The 22,158-nt window shown below is 42.7% G+C and overlaps 1 protein-coding gene across 2 annotated transcripts in view; it reads right to left on the bottom strand.

Annotated features, from left to right (window-relative positions):
- The window catches only part of CORIN (corin, serine peptidase), a 245,929-nt gene that overhangs the window by 57,768 nt on the left and 166,003 nt on the right, over positions 1 to 22,158 (bottom strand). For both annotated transcript variants that reach the window (XM_008062553.1, XM_008062554.1), the window contains 5 exons: positions 21,872 to 21,988; positions 17,662 to 17,769; positions 7,913 to 8,144; positions 2,733 to 2,878; positions 1,610 to 1,717 (listed from right to left, as the gene is read on the bottom strand). In XM_008062553.1, the coding sequence (XP_008060744.1) occupies positions 1,610 to 1,717; positions 2,733 to 2,878; positions 7,913 to 8,144; positions 17,662 to 17,769; positions 21,872 to 21,988 (711 nt within the window). The remainder of the gene's footprint in view (positions 1 to 1,609; positions 1,718 to 2,732; positions 2,879 to 7,912; positions 8,145 to 17,661; positions 17,770 to 21,871; positions 21,989 to 22,158) is intronic.

The following is a 22,158-nucleotide window of genomic DNA, read 5'->3' as shown; positions in this document are numbered from 1 at the left end:
CAGTAGCTTCTCAAAACACTTAATGTTCCACCATAACAAAATTACCCCCAGAAATTGCGCCATCATTCTGACAGCTGCAATTTTCCAGAAGAGGAACTTTCCCATATTTATAGGAGCTGATAGGATTTCAGTTGATTGCTTGTGACATTTTGTCTAGATCAGAAGGGCAATGTCTACCACAGATAATTCATTTGGAGGGGCAAGACAATATTTCATACCTCAAAGGCCAGAAGAATAAACTGATTTCAAAAGACATATTGCCTTGTGCACTTTCAATGAAAGAAGTGTCAATTCTTTTTAAGCAGGAAAAGTTAAATAGTCATAACCAAACCATTCTATGAATGGACCCTCAATCACTTTTCTTTCCTCCAGAACATTGTTTATTAAAGACTTCTATTCCCTGCCTCACTGAGGTTATGAGTACAAAGGCTTGCAGGGACACAAAATGAGAATTAGCTCCACTTAAATCACCATGGTGTTTCTGGCCCATCCATTGGTGATTCTGGAGATCAATGGCAGAAATGTTAGGAAGAGTTTTAACCTTTGTCAACAGAGAAAAAAATATGAGAGTGTGAAAATAAGTTAAATGTGAATGTTGGAGTCTGAACTCTTTTTGTTTTTAGATGTCAAGTTAGCAATATGGGAATTATATGTAAAGACATTTTTATGCTGATCTTAAAAGATAACAGTGGCTTTCTAATTTAATAATAAAATCAATTCCTTGCATGTGTGAAGTGCTTCCCCTTTTACTAAGTGTCTGTACATGGAGTAGCCTCCCCTTTTCTGTGGTTTCACTTTTCATGGTTTCAATCACCTGTGGTTGGTCAAGCACAGTCCGAAAATAGCTGAGTACAGTACAGAAGATACTTTGAAACCAAACATGGTGACTTTCACATGTAATCCCAGCACTTTGAGAGGCCAAGGTGAGAGGATCGTTTGAGCCCAGGAGTTTGAGATCAGCCTGGGCAACATAGCGAAAACTTGTCTCTACAAAAATAAAAAATTAGCTAAGCATGGTGGCACACACCTGTAGTCCCAGCTACTCAGGAGATTGAGGCAGCAGGATAGTCTGAGCCCAAGAAGTTGAGGCTGCGGTGAGCCACGATCGTGCCACTGCACACCAGCCTGGGTGACAGAGTGAGACTCTTACTCAAAAAAAAAAAAAAAAAAAGATACTTTGAGAGACCACATTCACATAACTTGTATTACAGTATACTGTTATAATTGCATGACTTTATTATAGGCTATTGTTGTTAATCTCTTACTGGGACTAAATTATAAATTAAACTTTATCTAAGTACATACATATGTATAGAAAAAAACCTAGTACTGTATACATGAGTTCAGTATCTGTGGTTTCAAGTGTCCACTGGGAGTCTCGGAATGCATTTTCCATTTCTATATCAAGGTTATGTAGATGTAGAATCAAGAGTTGACAAAAACACTTGTCAGTGCATGCCTCACTGGTAATTTAAGAAGTGAAGGCATTAGTATTCCATCCGAGTCACTACTATGGCCATCAGTGAACAGTTTACATTTTTAACACATTTTTTTTTACCCTATCCAGTTACTACTGTACATTCAAGAAAGTGCCACTGCACATACATACCACAGTTTTCCTCATCACTGTCATCATCACAGTCAGCCTGACCATCACACCTTCTGGAAGCCAGCACACACCGTCCCGAGCGGCACTTGAAGTGACTAGGTGAGCATTCTGTAAAAAACAACATTGCTGTCAACAGAGAGATATATATCAGCTAATTTATCATCTACAAGGGGGATGCTGTCAGGGAGCATTTGCTGAAGAAAAGAATGGTTCTCAGCAAAAGGAAGCAGTCAGTTACTTGGTGTTCTGTCTGCCAATCAACATCTTTCTCCTTCATCCTTGACCCCACTCACCTCTCCAGGTCAGTGGTTTAGTGTCTATGCTTTCCAGTGATTAATCCTCTTTCCAATTGGACAACCTCACAGTTGCCAGAGCTTGGAATGCCTGGTGGAGTCAATGCTGACCCTCAACGTGCCAAAATCATTTCTGTGTCCCCATCTTTCCATCTGGTGGGCTGGTCTCCAATTCCATTCCTCTGCTGAACAATCCTATGTTGCCAAGGTCTGCAAATGTTTCACACTTGAAGGAACCAAGCTTTGATGCTCACTTCTGCCTGCACAACCCCAAGTGTAAATGTAGCATTCACACATAAGGGGCTCTGTGAGTGAATATGGTTAAAATACTGGAATGTTGACTAAACTCATCTATTATGAGTTCACATTTTAAAAATGGTTTATTTTTAAAATGATGGTACATGGGTGCTGGGAGAGAATGACATCTTGGAGAAAAGCTGAAACCCAGCAATTGGGAAGACACTGCTGCCCCAGTGTCTTCTCAGGGTAGGGTTTTGGTTGATCAGAGCCAGCAGCATACATCATTGGACTAGTCAGTCACTGTATATACTTACCTCAAGTGGCAGAGATCACAAATCTGAGTCTGGACTAAAGCAAAATAAATAATAAACCTCCCTGGTGACTTATATTTAAAGTAAAAATAGAATGATGACAATGTCTAATGTAGATATGCCCAATTCTTTACTGTAATCAGGTTCACAGATTCACTCACAGGCTGACTGGCAACTACATAGAAAACAAACAAAAAACCTTGAGCAGGAAGACTTCAAGAAGTAGTGGATGTATTCAGCCATGTGAAAGATCCCACTGCGATCCATCTGGAAACTGACCTTCCACATATTTATCAGGCATCAGGCAGGTTTGATTGTCTGAATTCCCCTCTGGAAATTGGTTGCAGTCTGTGTCTTCAGGCCACTCCAGGCCCACGACCCCCAGGACAGACTCACAGCGTTCTTTGGAGTGCTCGCACAGAGCTCTAGAAGAAAAGAAAGAAACAATGAGAAGCAGGAGCCCCTCCCTCTGAAATAGAGGTAAAGCACGTGGCAGAGCTTTAATTATGTGCATGGGGGCCTGTGTGCATATGTGGCATGTGGATACAGTGTGTGGATACACATATGTAGAAAAACACATCTATATGAATATGTAACAGGTATATGAGAAGCCACAATGAATATCTCTACAAAGAGAATGCATTCCAGTCGAACCTCTATGGAAAACAGTGTGGTGATTTCTAAAGGAACTAAAAGTCGACTTTCCTTACAATCCAGCAATCCCCCTTCTGGGAATACACCCAGAGAAACACAAATTGTTCTCCAAAAAAGACACCTGCACATGCATTTTTATGGCTGCACTATGCACAACAGCAAAAGCATGGAACCAATCATGCTGCCCATTGAAAGTGGACTGGATAAAGAAAATGTGGTACATATACATGGAGTATTACACAACCATAAGGAAGGACATAATCATGGACTTCATAGCAAATTGGATGGAGTTGGAAACCATCATACTTGGTGATCTATCGCAGCAACAAAACTGAATACCACGTGTTCTCACTCATAAGTGGGACCTGAACATTAATCACAGTAGCACAAGGGAGGGATCGACAGTCACGGGATACTACCAGGGGAGGGAGGGGGCACATAACAACATAAAGGATACCTGGTCCTAAACCAGGGGAAGTGAGGGCCAGTTGGAGGCCAAAATTTCACCTGCACATAGATTACTTATGTACCTAATCCTGAGTTGTACCCCACATTTTTATAATAAAGTAAAAAGAGAGAGTACATTACAGCACCATGCTCTCACCAAAAGAAATTTTATTGCAGAAATAGAAATATGGAGATTTTCCACACAGATCCCCTTCTGCACTTGGGTTTTCTTATTTTCTCTTGTGTCTTTGATGCAGACACATTCTCCAACCTTTCATTCCAAGCAGGGATGTCCCCACTGTCATTTGGCACAGTTTGCCACCAAAGGTCACAGAATATACAAACACCCAGAGGTCTGCCTCTCTGCAGACCAATCCCATGAGCTGACTCATGTGCCTTCTGGTTTACCTAAGGCCTCCCTGAACTCAGCTTCAACCAATACTATTGAAAATCATGGGACTTCTCCCAAACCCATCTATGTTGAGCTTCAGTTGCCTAAAAGGAATTTTGTTTGTTCTGTTTGTTTGTTTGTTTGAGTTAGGATCTCACTCTCTTGCCCAGGCTGGAGTGCAGTGCCACAATCATGGCTCACTGCAGTCTCAACCTCCTAGGCTCAGGCCTTCAGTCTGAGCCTCCCTCCTGAGTAGCTGCAACTACAAGCATACACCACCATGCACAGCTAATTTTTTGATTTTTTTTTTTTTTTTATAGAGACAGAGTCTCACTATGCTGCTTAAGCTGGTCTCAAACTCCTGGGCTCAAGCAATCCTACTGACTTGGCCTCCCAAAGTGCTGGGATTATAGGTGTGGGCCACTGCATCCAGTCCTGTTTATTGTTTTAAAGAAAAGATATACCGAGCATTGTGCTAGGTGCTTTTATATGCATTATCTCATTTGCACCCAGAAGATTTTTAAATTGAGGTATCAGCATGCCTCGCAGAAGATTTATTTGCTTCCTATGGAAAAAACATGTTTTTACCTTAATATATTACTGAGAAAATAGTTACAGAGTTTTAAAAAAAAAAAAACCATCAATTCCTAGGCCAATTTCTTATTTCCTTTCAAATACATTCTTCTCAAAAGTTTCAAACTTTAAATATGTGAATCTTAGCCAATTTCTCATTTTTAAGATAAAATGGGATAGACCTTCCAGAAATGTCAGCTCCAGCCTTGCCTGACGCTGGTAGAGAAAGCTTAGCCATCGAATGGGGGCATTTCAGAGAAAGCCCTTTCTAGGTTTCTAGGACAAAGCAAAGCGTAACTCCATGCTAGTTTAGCCTCAGAATTTGGGACCAAGATAAAGCATTTCCACATTAGGTTTGCCAAAAATGGAAAATTCAAGAGTGTTTGATAACTGTTGAGCTAACTCATTTAACTGCAGATTTATATTTTGAAAAAGTATAGAACCCAATTGTAGCTGCTGTCTTAATAATGTGAGTCTTTATTTGAATGGAAGGGTGTATCATGACTGACTCTACCACTTCCTAACTTTTCTGTAAAACAGAAATAATAGCAACTTGAAGCAGCACATCTCTAGTGGGCGCTGTCCTATCATAGTCTGCATTGTGCTCAACAGAAGGCAGCAGCCTGGTGACCAACACCTCACTTAGGAGGCTATTTTATGGCACAACAATCTCAAGCATTTAGTGCTTTGTAAAGCACTCTATCATGCCTGATTTTTCAGACTTATAACTTAAAAGTTAAATGCTGAGATTAATAAGCAGACTTGGCAAAAGGGACTAGGTATTGCTTTATGAACTTATTAGCATATTATTCTTGTCATAATATTTAAAATTATACATAAATATAGAAATATAAACCTTATCGTGGCAGCCACTGAAAAGGGAAGCTTGGGATGTTTTTTTAAAAAAAGAATAGGCCAGGTGCAGTGGCCCAAGCCTGTAATCCCAGCACTTTGGGAGGCTGAGGTGAGAGGATTGCCTGAGCTCATGGGTTCAAGACCAGCCCAGACAACATGGTGAGACCTCGTCTCTAAAATAAATTTTAAAAATTAGCTGGGCATAGTAGCGTGTACTAAAGCATGCAAAAGAAGTTCACCAAAATGTGACTGAATAATTTTTCAGGTGTTTCAGTACAAAACTTAAGCCCGGAAATTATAAATTTTATCTGGATATAAATTTACATTTACAGGAGAAAAGGCTGCATTAGGGAAATTTTTATCTACATTATAAAGAAAGTCAAATATAATATTTTGTTAAACGCTGTTCAAACAAATAGTTCACTATCATTGACCTGCTTAGCAAAAGTGGAATGAGATTTAGACACAGCTTTTTTAAAATATAAAATTGGTAGATGTTTTATCAGAGATACTTTATTTTAACTGAAGCATTCAGAACTGTTTTTGCATAAGCCAGCATTGAGTTTTATTCTCTCTACTGGTATGATTTGTTCCATTTCCCAAGTCATTTTGAAATCTGATTGTTTCCTGCCCTGTCTTGATGGATGCTCTACTTTGTCATCTGCTTGATGTTCAGCAGATAATTTATTTTTTCCCTTCTGTCCACTGGTTGATACGACTGCTTTTTCTTAAAATTCTGAGTGACTTCTAATCCCAACATGTGGTTTCTGTTGTTACCACTCACGCTGAGGCTCACACATCTGTCTACCCTCCCTGTGGAGACTGGAAACCCGTTCCTGGGATGCTCATCTCGTATAGGCAGATTGCCTACAACTTCCACCGCGTGCCATGGAAAAGAGACAAAATGGCCACTAAGTCGTTGTGCTCGGTGCCACCATCACAGCCATTGCTTACTCAGAGCTTACAGTCAATCAGAAGTACTTGAACTTCACGCCCATTCATTCGTCCTCACAACAACACAACCCTGCCACCATGGCATGAAAGCTGGTAGAAGAAGGTTAGACATCAGATGGGGACACTTCAGAGAAAGTTCTCTCTAGGTTTAATAGGAACGAAGCAAAGCATAGCTCTACACTGTTACTCTAGTACTAGCCCTGGAATTTGGGGCAAAGACAAAGTCATGGCATTCCCATATTAGGCTTGCAAAAATAAAAATTTCATAGTGTTCAAGAACTGTCTGTTAAACTAACTGGTTTTATTTGTATTCATGGGTTTTTTTTGTTTGTTTTTTGGTGGTTTTTTTGTTTTTTTTTTTTTAGTTAGAGTCTCACTCTGTCGCCCAGACTGGAGGGCAGTGGCACTCTCCCGGCCACCGCAGCCTCAACCTGCTGGGCTCCGGCGATCCTTCTGCCTCAGCCTTCCAAGTAGCTGAAACTATAGGTGTGCGCTACCAGGCCCAGCTAGTTTTTGATTTATTGTAGAGACGAGGTCTTGCCAAATTGCCCAGGTGGTTCTCAAACCCACGGGCTCAGGCAATCCACTTGTCTCAGCCTCCCAAAGTGCTGGGATTACAGGCTGAGCCACTGAGCCTGCCTTTATTTGTATCTTATAGGTAAAGTAACTGAGGTTGAGACTCAGAAATTTGGTTAAGGCTACGCAGCTGCGGAAGGGCCAACGCCCAAACTCAAACATGGACTTGGAACAGTATTCTTGACCCTGGGACATCACTCCTATCCAAGGTCCAAGCTGCACTCTTGAAAATACCATGTATTATTTCATTCAGACAGGCAGAAAAATGTCAGCGATGCCACTCCCTGTCTGACCTGTGAGCTGGTGTCCCATCCCCCAGGGCCATGTCTCCGACTTCTGGGTGCTATGAGAATGCAGCCTTTTCAACACATCAGTGTTGCCAGAGAAAGAGGCATATTTCTCTGATTCATATTTTTTGAAAAATATGCATCTTGACCTACCAGAATAAAATTAATATGATTTTATTTAAAGAGAATACACAGACTATCATTAAAGGCAGTTCATATCTCTCTTGCCTGGTCCTTGGGTCATGAATTCAGTTTCAAATATTCATTTTAAGCCGCGCTTGGTGGCTCAGCCTGTAATCCCAGCACTTTGGGAGGCTGAGGTGAGTGGATTGCCTGAGCCCGTGGGTTCAAGACCCACCTGGGCAACTTAGTGAGACCTCATCTCTACAATAAATCAAAAATTAGCCGGGCGTGGCAGTGCATGCCTGTAGTTCCAGCTACTTGGAAGGCTGAGGCGGAAGGATCACCAGAGCCCAGCAGGTAGAGGCTTCGGTGGCTGGGAGTGGCCACTGCTCCCCAGTCTGGGCTACAGAGTGAGACTCCAACTCAAAAAAAAAAATTCATTTTACAACATCCACATCTTTACCTTCCAAGTGCATCCTTTGTGAGATACAGCGCTCCTTAGCAAAATTTGCTTTGTCCAAAATCAATGACGTTGTCATTCCCTGGGTTCTCTTGAAGGCTAAAAAGGAGACTGCTTGAGGGAGACGCCATCATATTACCTGCAAGGAGGGATGCGCTGGCCCGTAGACGTGTCACACTTTGGCACCAAAATGGTGCAGGCAAAGAACATGAGGTACTTGTAGCAGTTGGTCTGAACGAGTGCAGGGAAAAGGGAGGACTCCCAGCTGATGGAGGCTTCCTTCTGAGTCCCATGGCCAAGGAAATTTGGGTACCGCGTGTAGTTGTAGGGCAGATTCAGGCAGAGCTCAAGCGTGACTGGTTCACACTGACCTAACCAAAGACACACAGAAAAACATATGGTTTCACATCTCACACGTCAAAACAACTTCTTTCAGCTTTACAACCTTGAAACCTGGTTTACTATTTTTTTTTAAGAGTGGCTGAGACTAGAATGCAACTAATATAGAACTGTTTTATGTGGATATCAAAAAATAATAGGTTGGCTAGGGAAGCATCCTGTCAAACTAAGATTCCTTTTTTTTTTTTTTTTTTTTTTTGAGTTAGGATCTCACTCTGTTGCCCAGGCTGGAGTACAGTGGCACAATCATGGCTCACTGCAGCCCAACTTACTGGGCTCAGTTGATCCTTCCGCCTCAGCCTTCCTAGTATCTGGAGCCACAGGTGTGCACCATGCTTGCCTCATTTTTTTAATTTATTGTAGAGATGGGGTCTCACCATGTTGTCCTGACTGTTCTTGAACCTCTGGACTCAGGTAATCCTCTCACTTTAGTCTCCCAAAGTGCTGGGATGATAGGTGTGATTCACTGTGCCCACCAAAACTAAGATTCCTTTCTTACATGTAGCTTCTGGCAGAGGACTTACATTCCACTTTAGAAAGTATCTTACCATTCTTTCCCTTGGCCCAGAATATCTGAAGATGACCTTCTTTTATCATTCCTTTTATTCATGTAACTCATTTTCTTCTGATTTATTCATTACTACTAAAATAGTATAAAGCCTCCATCTCCTTCACAGCCATTAAAATACAATGAGGCCATGCTCAATGGCTCAGCCTGTAAATCTAGCACTTCGGGTGGCCAAGGCAAGTGGATTGCCTGAGCAAGTGCGTTCGAGACCAGCTCGGGCAACTTGGCGAGACCTTGTCTCTACAATAAATCAAAACTTAGTTGGGCGTGGTAGTGCACACCTGTAGTTCTGGCTACTTGGAAGGCTGAGGCGGAAGGATAACCAGAGCCCAGCAGGTTGATGTTGGGGTGGCCATGAGTATGACTCCAACTCAAAAAAACCCCCCAAAACAAACAAACAAAAAAACAATGAATTTGATTTAGCAGGCAATTAGATAACTTCTGCCTCTATGTTTTATTGTTGATCAATGGGTTTAAATATAAGACTACAAGAGTTCTGGGCAAGCAGAGGCTCAGATCTGTTGAATCCTACTTGCCAATGAGATAAAATCCAATCCCCTGAGCTTGGAATGTGAGGCTATTTCACACTTCAGCCACAGCCTGCTTGTCAGACTCGTGACCTGTGGCCGTTTTTGAGAACTGTGTTCCTCTTTTACCTCCTTCTCTTTCTTTCTTTCTTTTTCAGTTGGAGTCTCACTCTGTTGCCCAGGGTAGAGTGAAGTGGCAGAATCATGGCTCATAACAGTCTCAACCACCTGGGCTCAGGTGATCCTTCTGCCTTGGTCTCCCAAGCAGCTGGGAGCAAAGGCATGCACCACCATGCCTGGCTAAGTTTTTTTTATTTCTGTAGAAACAAAAATTTTCTTATGCTGCCCAGGCTGATCTCCAACTCCCAGCCTCAAGTGGTCCTCCTGCCTCAGCCTCCTAAAGTGCTGGCATTACAGGTGTGCACCACTACACCTGTCCAGTACTTTATCTCTTGATCTCCAAGTCTGTACTGAGCACAGTACCAGAATGAAAGGAGGAGAAGAGGAAGAACAATGTGTCAGGAATGATCCCAGGTGCCGCAAATGTAAAAATAATGGGAAATATTGTCCCTGCCAACATGGTCTTGCCATGTTGCCCAGACTGGTCTCAAACCCCTGAGCACAGGCAATCCTCTTGCTTTGGACTCCCAAAGTGCTGGGATTATAGTCATGAACCACCACACCTGGCCATACTAAGATTCCTTTCTTACAAATTGCTACTGGCAGAGGACCCAACACCCAGCTTTAAAAAGTCACAATCTTGACAGGAAAAAAGACACACACATGCTGGCGGCTGCAGGGCAAGTGAACAGGTTAGGATAAAACTTGTTCTGGACTGCAGAAAGAAAAGGCTTATCTGATCTCCACTCTCCTTTCTCTGACCTTTCCTCCAAGCCAGCAGATGGCTTTGAGTCCCTCTCCACCCCTCTCTAGCCCACATTTATATATGCAAGCATTCACACACTTAGGTAGAGACCTGTGTTGCTTTGACCAAAGTAGAGTCAACGATTCCCATTACATTTCAGTGTGCGCTTTTTGCTAAATTATCTGTCATGACCATCTGATGAGTCAGTGGACACAGTTCTAACACTAGGCTTTTTTCCTAATTTCTTTTTTTAATATAAAGAGTTTTTTTTCTTTATTTCAATAGCTTTAGGGGGTACAAATAGTTGTTGATCTGGGCTTTAAGTGTACCCATCACTTCTAATTTCTTTAATACAGTTTTACAAAAATGGGATCATCCATACAGATTTTTGGTGCAGTCTTTTTCCCCCCTTTTACATACCTCCCCTCTCTTTCTCTTCCTCAACCACTCCATCAAGGTTTAACATGTTATTTGTGTGTCTCATTTAGATGACTCATAGAACATATCATATGAACAATTTTTCTCTCTCTTGACATAGGAAAATGTATCACTTTTGATGTGGAATAAGATATAACTTTTATTGTGTTTCAGAGCCAAAGAAAATGAAAGGATTAAGTAATGACCGTATATTATTCTGGAGAAATTTATTGAATGTGGTAAGGTTGATAAGATTTTGTGTTTTATTCCTTCATAAGGCATTCTTCACAGAGTGCTAAGCAAGATAAACTCTCAATATTCCTGCCAACCCCAAATTCTATGATTTATGGTATCAATAAGCTTTTTTATCTTAAGCATTGGACAAGCACATGGTCCTGATTTACAGTAACCACTAGAGGGCGGCCACATCACGAACATGCAAGAAGGTTTCAAGGCCTCCCATCTGTTTCCTACGCCAACGGTCCCCAACCTTTTGAGCATCAGAGACCAGTTGCATGGAAGACAATTTTTCCATGGATGGATGAGAGGGTGCATATGTTTTGGGGATGATTCAAGCGCACTGCTTTTATTGTGCACTTTATTCCTATTATTGTTACATTGTAGTATATAAAGAAGTAATTATACAACTCACCATCATGCAGAATCAATGGGTGCCCTGAGCTTGTTTTTCTGCAACTAGACAGTCCCATCTGGAGGTTATGGGAGACACAGACACCCAAAGTATGTTGCTTATGTCCAGTCTGCTCCGTGATCTCGTTTTGGTTTCTGTCACTGCAGAAAACCCTGCTTCACAAAGATCGGATGTTAGAAATGGAAGCGGGTTTCTCAGTGCTGATCTGACAGGAGACGGAGCTCAGACAGTATTGCAGGCGATGAGGAACGGCTGTAGATACAGAAGCTTCTCTGGCTTGCCTGCCGCTCACCTCCCACTGTGAGATCAGGTTCCTAACAGATCATGGACTGGTACTGGTCTGTGGTCCGGGACTTGGGGATCCCTGTCCTATGTCAAGTTTGATTCAGTGCCCTGCATAGTCCTGAACATAGATGAGGCTTAACAACCATTTGTCAAAAAATAAACATCCTGATAGAGTCTCAGTGATACTTTACCCCTCAAAATCTGAAACAATATATGCTCAATTCAACCTAAAGATAAGATTGTTAATTAAATGATGTTGTGTCCTTGTCATGATGCAATATTCTGAAGTCACTAGAAATCATGTATTAGATGATGGCCATTTACATGAAGAATATGACTTTTCCATATCCAGCTGCATGCATAATATTTAAAGATCTGTCCTTACCCCAAACTCTAACTCTCTCCTTAACATTACTTTTAAGAGCTTGATGAGTTATTAGAAGGCAAACACCCTTCTAGCTATCACCCAGGTCAGACACCCCAGAAATTCCTTCACATTCCTGTCTTATCTCAGCCTTCTCCTTTCCCTGAAGAGTCACTGATGAGTTTGTATAATCCTATTTCTTGCTCTTCCGTATAGTGTTATCACCTAAGTGTGTACCACTCACTAGATAGTTTGGCCTTGCCCATTTTTTGAAATGTGTCTGTAAAATCTCTTACAGCCTCTGGATTCCCTCTCCATTAAAAATAATAATAATAATTTAACTGTTGAAGAACCTGGGGACTTGACCTGTAGGGTGCAGTGTAGTTTGGACTTTGCTGTCTGCACACTCTGGGTGACATTAAATGCATTCCCTGTTCGCTCTCTTCCTGAACCTCAGTGACTGGAGTTAGAGGACTGATGGGCTTCCTCCTGCTGGCAGGACTAGAGGAAATCAGGGTTCTTGCATCAGAAGCCACATCATGACTGGTTCATCTCTTTTTGTGATGTCAGCAGCTGCAGATACTCTGTGCCTTGACCCATGAACTCCTGGTGTTACCAAATGACCATATTTAGATTCAATCACTTGCTTTTCACTTATTAATTGGAAATGCTTGTATAAAGAGATCATTCCTAGGCTAGGTGGGGTGGCTCACATCTGTAATCCCAGCACTTTGGGAGGCCAAGGCAGGAAAATTGCTTGAGCTCAGGCGTTCAAGAGAAGCCTGGGCAACATAGCCAGACCCTGTCTCTACAAAAACTAAATTTAAAAAAATAGCTGGGCATAGTGGCATGTGTCTGTAGTCCTAGTTACTCAGGAGGCTGAGGTGGAAGGATCACCTAAGCCCAGAAGGTCAAAGCAGTGATGAGCCTTGATTGTACCACTGCACTCCAGCCTGGGCAACAGAGTGAGACCCCAACTCAAAAAAAAAAAACAAAAAACTCTACTATTTGCTTCCAAGGATTGAAGCCCCTAACTGTTATGTTGTTGGCTTCTCTGCCACACTCCTACATCATTTGTCCCATTCAACCGGGACTTGCTGAGGGGACAGGAAATTGATAACTCAGCAAGAAATGATGCAGAAAGCAAACCTGGTCACTTATTCCTTGGGGTTGGCCTTACAAGGTGGGGGGGGGTGGAACTGCAGTATTAAACACATAGAACTAAAGGATGGTGAGAGCCAGGGGAGACTCAAGCAGGGCCTGAGACATGGCAGCCATGTGGGCTTGATCATCAAGCTTGCCTTCCATGGCTGTGGGGGACAAAGGAGGAGCCTTGAGACACACATCCTGAAGTTGCTCCTGCAGTACCCAGCTGTCTGCATGGGAAAGGATGGACTCTCTTCCCTTCACACCAAGGACAGGGACACTAGCACCCTTGCTCCTGCCCCTAAGGCAAGCATGGAGCTGTGTTTTGCCTCCCAGTTGCACAAAGCCTGACTGTGGTAACACCGGCTGCCAAACGCTGTTCCTTGAAAACTCCACATATCATCAGAGATATGGGTTTTAGGCTTTTAAAACAATGTAGGCCAAGCTTGGTGGCTCAGCCTGTAATCCCAGCACTTTAGAAGGCTGAGGCGAGTGAATTGCCTGAGCCCACAGGTTCAAGATCAGCCTGGGCAACTTGGCAAGACCTCACCTCTACAATAAATCAAAAATTAGTCAGGCATGGTAGCACATGCCTGTAGTTCTGGCTACTTGGAAGACTGAGGTGGAAAGATTGCCAGAGCCCAGCCGATCAACATTGGGGTGACCATGCGTGTGCCACTGCACTCCAGCCTGGGCGACGGAGTGAGACTCCAACTCAAAAAAGCAACAACAATAACAACCAATGTAGGCACTTCTGAGACTTTGCAACAAGCCCTCTCCATTGAAAAGTACACACAGGAATGTGAAAACATCTTCTTCTTCAGAGGTGCCCCCACCCCTGCAGCCTGTTCATGAACAGGCCATCAGAGCAGTGATTCTCAGCCCTGGCTACCCACTGGAGTCATCCAGGGAACTTAAAAACCCTGATGACTGGGTCCTACCCAGGATATCTTCAGACTATTAGGAAGTTGCATAATATTCCATGGATGGGAAGAACCAGTGTCTTCAAGAATGAGAGTCCCAGCAACTCCACCAGACATGATATCTACACTCTCCATATTCATGGTCTCCACTGGCATTGAGCCAGAATAACAGCGTGCCTCAGTGGTGCCTCAGAAGCCCAGGAATAACAGTCTCTGCTAGCGGTGAGCATCTTCGTACAAGCAATCATGTTTTCAAGCAGATGAAGAGCTTTCTTTGTGGAGATGCTCCTTGCTCACCTTTAGAGAGAACCATACACACATATCCCTTCCAGCAGTTTCTTGAAAGATCAGGAATGACACATGGACCTTCAGCTGGACCTGAGGCACATAAATTCTTCTTGATAACACAGAAGGAATGAGGGGCGGGGGCCTATCCTAGGCCTGGCACTGAGAAGAGGATGTCATATTCGAAAGTTTATTGAAGAATATAGAACAGTGGTCCCCAATCTTTTTGCATTAGAGATGGGTTTCGTGGAAGACAATCTTTCCATGGATCTGGGGTGGGAGGGAGTTGGGGGGGAGATGGTTTTGGGATGATTCAAGCACATAACATTTATTGTGCACTTTATTTCTATTCTTATATATTATATTATTGTAATAGATAATTAGATAATTCACCATCATGCAGAATCTATGGGAGGCCTGAGCTTGCTTTCCTGCAACTAGACAGTCCCATTGGGGGGTGATGGGAAATAGTGCTTGAATCACCACCTGAGCTCCACCTCAGACCATCAGGCATTAGACTACCATAAGGAGTGTACAACCTAGATCCCTTGCATGCATAGTTCACAGTAGGGTTTGGAATCCTATGAGAATCTAATGCTGCCACTGATCTGACAAAATGCAGAACTCAGGCAGTAATGGGAGTGATGGAGAGTAGCTGTAAATACAGATAAAGCTTCACTCACTCACCTGCCAATCACTTCCTGCTGTATGGCCTGGTTCTTAACAGGCCACAGACTGGTACCAGTCCATGACATGGGAGTTGGAAACCTCTGGTATAGGGAGAATTTAGCAAGAGTATACATGATGAATGAGGAAACTGATGAGACTCTAGGGAAACCAGGATTATGTAAAGAACACAAAGAGAATACCAGTGTTGTGTATATGCATGGGAAGACAGCAGTGTCTCTTTCCATACTGAAAAGGGCTCTCCAGGAAGCTGAGTACGCCCTCCCTTCTTTACCAGTAGAAAGCCAGGTCCCGCGACTGTGCCAGAAACATTGAAAATACCTTTAAGATTGGTTGACCCTATGAGCCAGGGTTATCCAGTTGCCTTTACCACGGTTTTTTTTTGGAGGGGGGACAGGTGACAACATATATTTTAAAATTTTGGGCCAGACGCTGTGGCTCATGTCTATAATCCCAGCACTTTGAAAGACCAGGGCAGAAGAATTGCTGGAGCCCAGGAGTTCAAGACTAGCCTGGACACATAGTGAGATCCCATCTCTCCAAAAAAAGAAAACACTAGCCAGATGTGGTGGCATGCATCTGTAGTCCTAGCTACTCGGGAGGCTGAAAGACTGTCTAAGCCTGGGAGGTCAAGAATGCAATGAGCTGTGATCATGCCACTGCACTCCAGCTGGGTAGTAAAGCAAGATCTTGACTCAAAAAAAAATTTTTTTTTTTACTTTGAAATATTTCAAAGTATAACATGCACCCAGTTACTCCCACCCAAATTTGACACAGGCTAACACTGCTCTTTCTACTTTTTTGAGTCTCGAAGTAAGTGCCCTCCTAGGTCAAAACAACCCTTAAAACTTTAATAATAAACACGTGTCCCTGAGACGACACTGTCACTATTTAGATTGAAGATGAAGTAAGAAAATTGTGCTGGAAAAGTTCCTCAGCAGACTGAGAGATGAGCAAACTGAAACAATGGAAGCAATGCCTGAAAAGTGTATGCATCCATATGTAGGTATAAATATGTATAGAGAGATTCAAATCGGTCTAGAAGTAAGATGACAGTCTGAGCGTCTCCTTCATGGCCAGAGTAACGTCTACTGTTCTCTCATGGGAGACAGAGGTGGGCTGTTTATTGTCCTTCCAGCCAAACAGTCATTAAGAGCCAAGAATCAAAAGTCTTGTCAGTCTGGGTGTCTAATATGCTTCCTTCTGAGACCTCGCTTCTTCCACCCCTCCTTAGAGTCCCTAAGAGTTACAGGGCACTCCCCAGCAGCACTGTACTGACCCAGGAAGGTTCCCAGGCAAAACCAAGACCTGAAATCCTCAGCCAAAGCAAGGACCTGAGTCTTCACTATCCATCCACCCCTTCCCAGCTTTCGAGGCCTTCAGCCCATACTTGTGAGAGCACATGTGTCAAGAACTAAAAGTGGGTCTACCATGTGATCTGGCAATCTCACTATTAGGTATCTACCCTAAGGAACAGAGGTTGTTGCATGAAAAAGACACGTTTACCTTCAGGTTCATGGCTGTACAGTTCACAATTGCAAAGATATGGAATCAACCTAAATGCCCATCAACCCATCTATGAATAACGAAACGGTGGTCTATATACACCATGGAATACTAGTCAGCTGTCACAAAGGATGAAATCACATCTTTTGCAGCAACTTGGATGCAGTTGGAGGACATCATCCTAAGTGAACTAACTCAGAAACAGAAAACCAAGCACTGCATGTTCTTGCTTAAAAGTGGGAGCTAAACTAAGAGTCTGCAAAGACATAGAGAAAGGTATCACGGACCCTGGAGACTCAGAAGGGTGGGGAAGGGGTAGAGGGATAAAAAAATCACCAGTGGAGTACAATATGTACAGGTGGGAGTGGTGGGTACACTTGAAGTCCAGACTTCTTTACCACTATACACTGCAACCACGTAACCAAAAGCTCTTTGTGCCCCTCAAAGCTACTGAAATAAAGAAAAAGAAGAAAGAGGTAACCTTCCTGCCAATTGACAACTGACTGGCCCGTTTTGAAATTTCACGTCCCAAGCTGAAGGTGAGGCCACAAGTTGATTAGAAAAAGTAAACCAAGTGATCGTAACCTCCAAACAGAGACTGGGAGTAAGAAACCATTTCTGGAAATCAGGCCCTGGAGAAACTCATGGCTTGTTCTAAGTATCCCATGAGTCCACTCAGTGCTCTTTCACGACTGCCCAGTCTGTCTTCCCCAAACAACTCCTCCTCCTGAAAGCCATTTTTGGGCCACTTGCTGACACTGTATGTCACTGAAACAAATGAGCACACCTGGCTCCAAAATCATGATAGGTCATTAAGTTCCAAAAGGTGAGAATACATTGTGTCAAAAGAACAGACCGCCAGTGTTTCATGTGGCTATTTCTTCTATGAAACTCCTATTTGCTTCTTGGATAAAGTTTCCATTTTTAAAGGCGTGTTTTAAAGAGGAAGAAAGATAGCATCTGCCTAAAGATGGAGCCAAGAAAATAATATATAGGAGCTGATGTTGAGTTGAATGCGACGGCAGTGATATTAAGCCATGTGGATTTATAGTCTACTCACAATGACACATTTGTTTCTGATTTAAGTTAATTAAGACCGTTTTATTTCTCTTCTGCTACCACGTGCAACTTTTTAAAAAGGAAAAGAAAATAGGTGTACTTTTCTGGAGAGTTTCCAGAATTTGGTATTTGAACGTCAACACAGAAGAAAAATGCTGAATGGTGTCCTGACCCAGTGATGGTGTTTGTCAGTTGTTGTACTTACTACAGTTGTTCAGACTGTTGCTGGGGTCACAGAGAGAGCTGCCACCACAGGAGTCGAGGCAGGAACTATAGACACATCTCTGGTCTCCTTCTTGACACGGAGTTTGACCTACAGAGAGGGGAAGGCACATTGGCTTTTATTATCTGCAAATTCCACATGCTAGGATCTAAAGGAACAGGAATGTCTGGTGGGCTGAGGAATGACACAACTTTCATTTCCTTCCAATTTCTCCAAAAATATCAAACACATGTTGAGTAGGTGCTTTCTGGATTAATTTTCCTGGCAACTAACTACACTCCAGGTATTCCAAAACAGGAATGAAGAAATAAGAGATGCTACGCTAAAACACAGGTGGTTTTTGCTTTTAATGGGAAAAAAAAATTGTGCTTTTAATTTGTTTTTACATGGGTGCCTGCAGTTGATTATAAAACAAAATTCAAGTGATTTGAGTGAGAGAGACAAATATAAAGATCTTGAAGTACTAAATATGAAATGACATTATTTTAAAGACTCTTTTTCTCCAAGCTCTGTCTTCCTTCCAATAAAAATGCTTTTCCTAATAATAAATAAGGCGCCGGCACCAATTCAGTAAGGTCACTGTGTCATAACAAAAGTCTGAGGCAGCTGTTATCCACATTTTCAGTGTATCTTTGTGAAGGACTGTCAGCCTACCTGTGATGACTTGGGAACCCGGTATCCTGTTTCCAAGTGAATGACAGTAACACCAGCCTTTGCCTTAATGCCTTTTCCTTAAGGTCTCTAGAAAGGATACAGCTTTCCCTGTGGACTTCCTGGTCATTTGTAGATTAAATGAATAAGGTCATGAATGCCTGCCTGGTTTCTTTCTCTCTCTCCCCCATGATGGTCAATTACTTTCAGATATGTCAACTGGAATTTAGACAATCTTGCAAGGCACTTTCAAGTCTACATAATAGTATGTGTGCCTATGCCATCGTTCTTATCTATTATTCTAAGACAATGTTTATTATACTAGAGTCTTTCCCCTTACCAGTTCTACTAATGCACGACATACTAAGTCACAACCTTGCAGAAAAAAAGATATCAAGATGTCACTCTTTTTTTTCTTTTTTTTTTTAATGTCAGCAGGGTTCTTTTTTTTTTTTTTTTTCCCTCAAGGCAAGACTAAATAATTTCCATGAGTTTAGGCTCTTGGGGAAATCGCACTGACATCATGCATTCATTATTTCAGTAAGCATTAAGTGCCTGCTGTGCAACAAGCTTATGAAAATGAGGCACTGAGCATTAAGAGAAAAAGGACACAATACCCCTGAGACATGGCTTGTACTCTGATAGGGCGTGTCATGAACAAAACTTCCTGATGCTGTGTGATCATTGTTTTAAGGGGGACACATTTAGATAACAAATATAAGAACTTGTATTTTTCTTCATTCGTTAAAAATCAGATTTAATTTCCATCTCATATATTTGAATAAGCAGCTTATGAAAATTTTGAAAATATAATTTTTTATAATAATAATCTATTGGGGGAAGAGGAACTATTATAACTGTTAAAGTGCAGATACACTAGAAAAAAATCATCAGGTTCTATTAAAATCAGAATGCACATAAAAAAGTAAAAAAATAAAGAGCAGTGGAAGTGGGCGTGGCCTTATGAAGAAGCTTCGAGGACTTGAAGTCCAGACTTCAAGTCCAGACTTGCATAATTTTCCAGGCACAGGGGTGAGTTGCAGTAAAAGCCAATAATCAGCACACACAGAGGCCTGGCAGAAAGAGCACAGTCAATGTCACTGGAGCTCCAACCCCGAGAAGGGGGTGAGGAAGGTCAGGCGGGCAGGAACAGAGCCCGAAGGCCTGCAAAGGCCTGCGTCTCCAGCAGGGTCCCAAGCCTGGTGAGGTGCGGGCCCTGCCTCCCTTCCAGCCCTGTCCAGCAGAGCAAGCCCACAGCCACACTGAGACACGTGGCTGGAGTTCTCGGCTCCATCACCCTCGGCTCTCCCATCACAGTGACCTCCTCTGTGGTTCCCAACATGCCCTGCACCCTGCTCCCCACCCCTCACAACCTCAGGACTTCTGGCCCAAGCCACATCCTGTGTCTTGGTCACTTCTTCAAGTCTGTTCTTTGTGAATGTCACCCCTCTCTCAGCTCTGGACTCTGATATCTTTTCCTGCAGGATGCTTTGTCTGAGGCAACTTCAACACAATGACACAGAGCATCCTCAATGTCCCTTCATGGCCCGTGTCACCCTGTGGCTTGACGTGGACTTGCATAATTATTGTAGCATGCCTCTCCCCATGGGTGCTTGACAGCTCCACCAGCTGTTTTTCTTGCCACTTAATTCCCAGCAGATGACCACATATTAGCACCACAATATACACTTTTCAAGTTGAATTCACTAGAGTAAATGATATAAAGAAAGACACAAACATTTTACGCTTTGATTCATTTTATCATATGACTTTCTTACATCTCACACTCTACCAGGCCAGCCATTTCGTTGTGAAGAACCCACAATTATTTTCTAGATGAATTATTTAGAAAGGAAGAACAATTTGACCCAAAGGGAAGTGCTTGGCTCATTTGGACATGATACTCCATGCCTCATAAAGAATTTCTTCCTGAATTTAAAAATTAATGAAGCAAAGTACTTTATAGATTATTTTTATGTAGGCTGGGTACAGTGGCTCATGCCTGTAATCCCAGCACCTTGGGAGGCTAAGGCAGGAGACTCTTGAGCCCAGGAATTTAAGACCAGCTTGAGCAACATAGTGAAAGCCTGTTTCTACCAAATATTTTTAAAAATTAGCTGAGTGTGATGGTTCACACTGGTAGTCCTAGCTACTCAGGAGGCTGAGGCGGGAGGATCGCTTGATTCTAGGAGCTTGAGGCTGCAGTGAGCTATGAACACACCAGTGTACTTCAGCCTGGGCAACAGAGTGAGACTGTGTATGAAAAGAATGACAACAAAAAAAACAGAAAACAGAAACTTCTCCCTTTAGGTCTTGAGTGCTTTTCCATTAAAGTTATCCTAATGATCAAAATTCATTATAACACAACTAATTTCTCTACAGGTGACCATAATTTCATGGGTTGATTATGAAAAGGCATAACCCAAGAAATGCTTTGATACCATGACCATGTACTAAAAGTTACCATTTATGGAGTTATTATCATGTGCCAGCCTTATGAAATCGTTATTATTTTGAATTTACAGACGCAAACTGAAACACAGAGGCACTATGTGACCTGCCAGAAGTCACCAGACAGGAAGCATTAGACCAGGGCTCAAGCCCAGGCAGCTGATTGTGCCTACATAAGATACACAGATAGGGTTTTCAGGTCTAGAGATATTCTTATCAAGTTCATTCCATGCAAACCATAGCTTCCAACAGTGTGTAGAACTTTCTTTTCTGACAGAAATAGTCACATTTGAAAACCAACTTAGCTGGGCACAGTGGTCCATGCCTGTCATCCCAGCAATCTGAGAGGCCAAGGCAGGAGGACTGCTTGAGGCTGGGAGTTCAAGACCAACCTAGGCAACATAGTGAGAACTCGACTCGACAAAAAAATGTTTTAAAAATAGCCAGGCAATGTGACGGGTGCCTGTAGTCCCAGCTACTTGGAAGGCTGAGGCAGAAGGATTGCCTGATCCTAGGAGACTGAGGCTATAGTGAGCCATGATCATGCCACTGCACTCCAGCCTCGATGACAGAGTAAGACCTTAACTCAATAAAAAAAAACTTATTTGATTTAGTTTTTCTTTTTGTGATTCACACACAGACGTAAGACTCCCTATCAAGGGCATTGCCTGATCATGTGACCAAGCAATCGTTCCTCTGAACACACTTTTTCTAGGAAGCTGTTACTTTTAACTTCAGAGGCCAACTCCTTCTCATTGGACTCTAACCTCGTGTAATTGGATGGTACACACAACACACTATCATGGTTTTCCCATAAAACAATTAACAAAATCTGACCATGCTGTCTGAGTGTCTCACTTCCACCCCCCACCCTGAGGAGGGACTTTTCAACATACATGGCTTGAGAATTATAATCACCACAAGAAAGGGTTTTGTGGCTGCCAGGGGCAAAGCCCATTGTGTCAGACAATCTGGAATTATTTATGTGGGAATCCCACTTAAGCACTGGGTAACTTCAAGCGTGTTGCTTGGGTCCCAAAGAAAGGTGCACCCATAAAGTAATGTTCCAGAAGCAACAGGACACACTCACTGCCACTGCAGTTCTCCTCATCGCTCCCATCCTTGCAGTCCTCATCGCCATCACACTGAAAGGTGCTGGGGATACACTGTCCATTCCTGCACTCCACCAGGCCCTGGCTGTTACAGGCTGGGAGAGACCAGAACAAGAGTCACTGTATTAATTCATCCTTCCTTCCATCTGCCCATCTCCTCAATGACACCATTTACAGGGCACCACAAAGAAATAAGGCAATCTACACACACAGCTAGAGGTAGCATTAATTTTTTAAATTCTGAGCATTTTTGAAACAGAAACTT

Source organism: Carlito syrichta, unplaced genomic scaffold, assembly GCF_000164805.1.
Source record: "Carlito syrichta isolate Samal-C Ts95f unplaced genomic scaffold, Tarsius_syrichta-2.0.1 Scaffold305745, whole genome shotgun sequence".
Lineage (NCBI taxonomy): Eukaryota > Metazoa > Chordata > Mammalia > Primates > Tarsiidae > Carlito > Carlito syrichta.
This window is presented reverse-complemented; position numbering and strand designations above follow the sequence as displayed.